The sequence below is a fragment of the Mustela nigripes genome, chromosome 1 (assembly GCF_022355385.1).
Source record: "Mustela nigripes isolate SB6536 chromosome 1, MUSNIG.SB6536, whole genome shotgun sequence".
NCBI classification, from domain to species: domain Eukaryota; kingdom Metazoa; phylum Chordata; class Mammalia; order Carnivora; family Mustelidae; genus Mustela; species Mustela nigripes.
The window spans coordinates 96,747,200-96,754,368 of record NC_081557.1 but is presented as its reverse complement, the minus strand read 5'-3'; the positions used below and the strand labels follow the sequence as shown (position 1 = coordinate 96,754,368).

General features: G+C 41.9%; 1 protein-coding gene and 1 long non-coding RNA gene across 5 annotated transcripts in view; one reads left to right on the top strand and one right to left on the bottom strand.

Moving 5' to 3' along the window:
* DIXDC1 (DIX domain containing 1) overlaps positions 1-7,169 on the top strand; it is a 70,894-nt gene that overhangs the window by 2,009 nt on the left and 61,716 nt on the right. The window contains exon 1 of one of the 4 annotated variants that reach the window (XM_059417155.1): positions 4,697-4,723. The exons of the other annotated variants lie outside the window; for them this stretch is intronic. Coding sequence (XP_059273138.1) covers positions 4,712-4,723 — 12 coding nt within the window. The 5' untranslated portion in view covers positions 4,697-4,711. Of the gene's footprint in view, positions 1-4,696; positions 4,724-7,169 lie in introns of those variants that run through there. 4 annotated transcript variants of the gene reach the window in all.
* Positions 1-7,169, bottom strand: part of LOC132028432 (uncharacterized) — a 10,730-nt gene that overhangs the window by 1,834 nt on the left and 1,727 nt on the right. The window contains exons 2-3 of the long non-coding RNA XR_009407441.1: positions 6,359-6,435; positions 848-973 (exon numbers count right to left, since the gene is read on the bottom strand). This is a non-coding gene — a long non-coding RNA (uncharacterized LOC132028432). The remainder of the gene's footprint in view (positions 1-847; positions 974-6,358; positions 6,436-7,169) is intronic.

The window sequence follows — 7,169 nt, the reverse complement described above, 5'->3', positions numbered from 1 at the left end:
GGTGGCTCAGTTGGTTAAGCAGCTGCCTTCGGCTCAGGTCATGATCCCAGCGTCCTGGGATCGAGTCCCACATCGGGCTCCTTGCTCCGCAGGGAGCCTGCTTCTCCCTCTGACTCTGCCTTCCACTCTGCCTGCCTGTGCTTGCAGCGGAAAGCAGAGGCTTTAACCCACTGAGCCACCCAGGCGCCCCCAAATCCCAACTCATTTAAAAGGTCCAATAAGGGGACGCCTGGGTGGCTCAGTTGGTTAAGCAGCTGCCTTCGGCTCAGGTCATGATCCCAGCGTCCTGGGATCGAGTCCCACATCGGGCTCCTTGCTCCGCAGGGAGCCTGCTTCTCCCTCTGACTCTGCCTTCCACTCTGCCTGCCTGTGCTCGCTCTCTCTCTGACAAATAAATAAATAAAATCTTAAAAAAAAAAAAAATCTTAAAAAAAAAAAACTTAGTTTTAAAAAAAGCAAGAGTCAAGGGGTGTCAGGGTAGCTCAGTCTGTTAAACATCCTACTCTTGATTTTGGTTCAGGTCATGGTCTCAGGGTCATGAGCTCTAGCCCTACGTTAGGCTCCACACTCAGTGGGGGGAGTCTGCTTCTATCCCTCTCCCTCCTTATGCTCACTCTCTCTCTCAAATAAATAATAAATAAATCTTTCAAAAATGTTTTATTATGGTTACTAATGTTTGGTAAGCACATTTTTCTTGACAATTTTTCTGTTTATTGGACTTTTAGTTTCCCCTCCCCCATTGTGAGTAACAAATTGATTTCCTCATTTAAGACTTTTTTCTTAGGGTTGGTTTCCAGAAGTGGAATCCATAGGTCAAAGGATGTGAGCATTTTAAGTAATAAGTTACCTTTTAAAAGAAGAATCCTGGTGTCAAATTACGTATACATCTTCCAGAAGGCAGAGGGTCATCAGCTGAGAGATAGAAGGGTTCTTGGTAGAAATCAGGCTGCCTCTTGCAATGAGACCTTAGGTCCTGCAGAAAGATTATTTCATGATAGTGTGGTTAGTAACCAGCTAGTTAGGAGCCGGAACATATGAATGGCAATCCAGAGGTGTGAGGACTTGTGTAGTGTTTACATAGTAAAGAAATTTAAGAGACACTTCCAAAATATCCACCAGATGTCGCTAGTCTTAATCTAATTTTTACCTTTAGGATAACCAGCAGATAACTTTTGTGATGTGATTTCAAGATGTGAATTTCAAAAATTCATGTAGAATGTATTTGCATATCTGCTTAAGTACAGTTTATATTAAGCACTAGCATCTGGTGATTACTTTGGCAACATCCCACTCTAGGCTCTTACCATTCTGTCTCTTTTTCCCTTTTTCTTCCCACTCAGTCTGTCACACTCACCCTGTACACTCTGTCCCCACATACTAATATTGGATTCTCAGTTTTACTAGTCTTTCTTTTACTATTCTGTCTTTCAGTCTTGTTTCTTGCCTCTTTGTATATTTGTATATTTATGTATAACTGTGAGTTCCTTAAGTTTTTTTGCTAAAAGAATGGGAACTGGCATATAATGACATATAATAGGAACTCAAGATATTTAGCACACATTTAATGATAAAAGACATCGATGAATGGGATGAAAATATAGAAGGATACTAGAAATTATTTATATTTGTCTTGGAAATACACTGAAAGAGACTAAGATTTATACTTCTAAATTAACTATATTTATATGCTAAGTGATATACTATAGAACATGTTGTGACCTTTGAATTATAAAAAGAGGAATACTCATTCGTTCAGCCAGGATTTACTGAGCATCTACTATGTGCCAGGAAACTTTTTTTTTTTTTTTTTCTGGAGATAAACCAGTAACAAAACATACAAATTCCCTGCTCTCATGGGCCTTACATTCTGGGCAGGGAGACACTGACTATAAGCAAACAAACAAGTAAATACAGACAATATAAGACAGTGATGAATGCTGGGAAGAAAAATAAAAATAAAGTAGGCAAAGAGGTTTGGGAGTCCCTAGGTGAAGGGGTGCTGTCATTTTATGTATTTACTTTTATTTATTTATTGATTTTTAAGTAGGCTCTACACCCAGTGTGAATCCCAGTGCAGGGCTTGAACTCAGGACCTGAAATCAAAAGCCAGATGCTTAACTGACTGAAACACCCAGGTTCCCTGGGTATTGTCATTTTAAATAGGGTGGTCAGGGAAGGCTGAACAGGTAAAAGTGATATTTGAGCAGAAACCTGAAAAAAGGACAGGAATGAACCATGGGTTATCTAGGATTTGAGTATTCGAAACAGATTAAGATCTGAGCTGCCTTGATTTTCAGAAAACCAAGAGTGGTCAGAGGAGTTTTGGGAGGAAGCAGAACTTGAACTAGATGTAGTAAAGATCTGAGTGGCAGAAGCGTGGGACCTTCTAGGCTGAAGGACAGTCGTGAAGGCATGGGGGTGAAAATGAGCCCTGGGAACATGTGAGACAGAGAGGGGCCTGCTAACCTGAGCATAGACAATTTGGGGGAGGGTCTTAAGAGTGGGGCACGAGGAATTTATATCTGACAGGAAAAAGGAGTGTTTGAAAACACTTGACCATTTGAGCAGGAAGATGAATGCATTGTCTAAGTAAGATTAAGGGGTGTAGGCTGGCAGAAAAGTCAAAAAACGAGCCAGGACAATGTGGCGGGGTGGGGTGGGGGGGCTTTGCTGATAGATGCAAGCCTTTTGTGGGCATTTATGCTGATGTCTCTGAAGATAAATGCAGCAGAAATAGTAAACTTATGTTACTGCCAAGAAACTCGCCAGTGTGTGAAAACAGAAAAAGATTAAGAAATTATTTCAGTCATTTAAAATATTTCCATTGATAATTTTAATTATCTGTTTATTCAGACTGCCTTTCTGCTTCTTTGTAGTCATGAATGATTGCCCACAATAGATGTATTAAATTGACACAGGTGTGTATTTCACACATTTTGATACAGGGAGAAGTCACAGTCAATATTTTCACTGAACGACGGTTCTGTTTAAAGCTCGTAGTCTTACTTAGGCCATCATATTATTATCTGTATTAATAGGAGTGATGAATGAGTTTGCCAATTTCCTCCACTCGTTCATCATTCAAATGTTCAACAAAGAACATTTACTGAGTACCTTCTATGTCTCAAGCATTATATAAAAGTGTTGTGTAATGATTAAGAACTTGGACTTTAGGGCCCTGGGTGGCTTGTTTGTGGGATCAAGCCCTGCATGGGCTCCCTGCTCAGCAGGGAGCCTGCTTCTCTCTCTTCTACTCCCCCTACTTGTATTTCCTCTCTGTCAAATAAATAAATAAAATCTTAAAAAACAAACAAAGCAAAACAAAAAACCCCTGGACTTCAGCTTCACCACTTAGCAGCGATAGGACCTGGAGCTAATTACTTATCTGCCAGATTTCTCTTTCTTCATCTGTAAAATGGGGATAATAAAAACCCCCGACATGTAAGGGCCTATTTAGCCAGAGCAGCTCCATCCTGACACTGCCCGCCCCCCCCCTCAGGGAACTTACTTAAAAACAAGTCCTGGAAACCAGTCCCAGGTAACAAAGCCCAAATACAAGGGTGGGTCAGGCCAGGTGGAGGTATTCAATCAGTGGGGGCGCATACTGTCTCCCTAGCTACCAAGGAATATGGGCCCTGCCCTTTGGGTGCCTTTTGGGCACCAATTCTGACCAAGGTGATAGGCTAGTTCAAGTATCTACTATAGGGTAAATTGTAATTCAATTGGTCACTTATGTGTGACCTAGCAGGACTGTGCAGCTTTCTCTGTGTTACAATCTCATTGGCCACCTGTGTGTGGCCAGGCCCAACCACATGGCCTTTGACCTTAAAAGTTAGTCTGTAAGGCAGAAAGAGGTCGCCTCTTTGCAAGAGATGGCCCTGGCCGGTCAGTTTGATTCTCGATGCTTGGCGCGAAATAAAGCTTTGCTTGACCTGCGCTTTGTATCCATTTCGCTCCTTTGACCATGGACCCAACACTTCTGTTTATGGTAATTGTGACTATCAAATGAGCTAATGTATGTAAGTGCTTAGTATAGGGCTTGGCACATAGTAGAAGTTCAATTTTCCTATTATTATGGTTCTCTATAGATATTTGGTAGCTTTTAGTTGGTGAGGGAAGTATCCATGCCATTATTGTTAAAATAATACAGGATGGAGGAGGTCTGGTCTGATTTCAGAAATCAGGTAGAGGGGCGCCTGGGTGGCTCAGTGGGTTAAGCCGCTGCCTTCGGCTCAGGTCATGATCTCAGGGTCCTGGGATCGAGTCCCGCAGCGGGCTCCCCGCTGAGCAGAGAGCCCGATGCGGGCCCTCTCTGCCTGCCTCTCCGTCTACTTGTGATTTCTCTCTGTCAAATAAATAAAATCTTAAAAAAAAAAAAAAAAAGAAATCAGGTAGCATGGCAGAGATACACAGAGTGGCTAGTTTGGACCCTTTGCCTCTCCTCATAGGCTGAGTGAATGACAAGCCAGCAGTGTTGGGAGTGGTTCCAGCTACCTGGACTTGCTCGCAGTTTCCCCATGTCCTAGCCCTACAGGGTGCAGATCATTGTCCTAGTTATTCCTGATTCTTTTAAGCTAACCTACTTACCCTCCCAGCTCTTAGGCTGATATGACAGCAGAGCAAGATGGGGCAGATGGAGGGAACAGTAAATGTTAATGCTGCTTAGAACTAACACTTCGTTCTTCACCTGAGCTACTTGGTAAGGGAGGCCATGATAAATATGGTGAGTGCATCTTCTGAGCAAAAAAAAAAAAACCCCTAGAGATTATATGCTCCAACAGGAATTTTGTTCCAAGTGGGAGAGGCAGACTATATGTGAAAATATTATAATTTTTGGAACATTTCAATAGTTGTGTGGGGAAAATGACACAGAATATTATAAAATGGTACTATCTCAATTTAAGTGAATTAAAATTAAATGCTATTTAAATTTTAGTCCTGCCTTTGCATCAGCCACATTATAAGTGCTTACTAATGACGTGTGGCTAGTGGCCAGTGGATTAGATGGCACAGATAGAATACTTTCTCCATCATAGAAAATCCTATGGCATAGCATTACTGTAGGATATGTGGTTGATATAATTAGACTTCTGGGGGATAGCGCAATTGTGGGCCATATGCCCTATAGCAAATTTTGTATCTGTTCGCCACCGTTCCCTCTAATTCCTCCAGCATGCTGTGAGATGCAGGGCAAACAGCATAGGGCCGAGCATCAGGGACTTGGTTCAGATCTTAGCTCTCATATTGATTTGCTGAGTGACTGTAAATAGTCTTCATTCCTCCATGTGTGTCAAATATCTTTTTTTTTTTTTAGCTTTAAATCCAGTGATTTAATGACTCTTTTCCTAGGAATATTGAGCTCACAGGTCTTATGTTGATAAAGGATTTGTTCTTTGAGAAACAGTGACCTTTTGCCATGTAACTATCAGCAGGACCTCCCTCTGATGTTTCAGTATTTTCTGCTCTGTCCTAAGCACGTTGGGCCAGCAACCAACCAGAATCCTCTATCCAGGGACCCACCAACTGGGTGTTTTGGTTTTGCATCACTATGCATGTAGATATGTTGCATGCAATTTTATTTTGTTAGACGTTTCATGCTTCTGTTTTAAAAGGGCCTTGTTGCATGAACATGGGTTGGTGACTCACCTGATCATATTACACCATGAGTTGCAGGCATGGCAAGGGGAATTCTTGGCAGCTAAATTCCCCAGTTAGTTATGAAGGACCGTGCTCTTTTTCTTCTTTTTTTTTTTAATGGCAGAGGAGAAGCAGGCTTCTGGCTGCACAGGAAGCCCGATGCAGGGCTCAATTCCAGGACCCTGGGATCATGACCTGAGCCAAAGGTAGACAGCTCAATGACTGAGCCACCCAGGCACCCCAGGACTGTTCTCTTCTGACTCATGGGCTGATCAGGTTCAGTTTGATTTGGTGCCATGTCTTTTCCCCTGCCTTTGCCAGAATGGAATACACAGCATTCAATCAGCAGCAGCCACTTAACACCTCTGTGGGCCTTCTGCTTCCTGCTTGCTGTGGTAGGGGGTAGGGGGTAGGGTGGGAAGTGTGTCCTTCTCAGAAGTATCCTTGTGTTTAGCAGTTTTAGAACTTCAGGCAAGATGTTGCTAGTTCTGGATGCTCCCTAGGGATTTTCTTTTTGTCTAGTGAGCTGAGGAGCTGAGGAGGTCATGAGGTTGAAAAGAACCATTTCTGACTTTTCCTGCCAAGTTGCCAGGAAGTATATGTGGAAGGAATTTGGGCCTTCTGCAAAATCGTTACGTGTAGAGTCCTAGATCATCAAACTGCCTTTGTCACTGATCAGCTGTGTCCTTGGGCAAGGCCCTGACCTTCCCTTGAGCCTTACCATTCTGTCAAGCCTTCCCCTCCATCAGGAATCACGAGGTGTAATATAATACGGGTGTTCTTTCAGCTTCCAGTTTCCTATAGAAACAAGAATGTGCACCGAGAGTACAAATGACTAGTATTCCTAAAAATAAATAATCAAGGCTGTGACTTGAATAACTAGAAACAGAGGGGAATAGCTCTCTATTTCATCTGGGGAAGATTTTCCTAACTCTTTCAAAAGTTCCAGGATATTTTTACAGTATTTATTTTATTTTTCAAGTTTTTATTTAAATTTTAGTTAACATATAGTGTAATATTGGTTTCAGGAGAATTTAGTGATTCTTTACTTACATATAACACCCAGCATTCATCAAAACAAATGCCCTCCTTAATACCCACCACCCATTTAGCCCATCCCCTCCAACTGTAGTGTTTATTTGAATTAAAACCAATTTAATTCATTTAAAGCTGACTAAAAATATGGGCTTTACGTTGTAGCAGTTATTTTTTTGTTCATTCTATTATTTTAAAGATTTGTTTCTTTTATTTTTATATTTTTTAAAGGTTTTTTGGTTTTTGGACCAAGAGAAACACAGACAGAGAGAGAACAGAAGCTGGGGGAGTGGGAAGGGAGAAGCAGGCTTCCCGCTGAGCAGAGAGCCAGTTGTGGGGGCTCTATCCCAGGACCATGACCTAACCCTAACCCTAACCCTAACCTGAGCTTAAATCAAGAGTCAGTAGCTCAACCAACTAAGCCACCCAGGCACCCCTTCGCAGTTATATATATATATTTTTAAAGATTTTATTTATTTATTTGTCAGAGAGAGAGC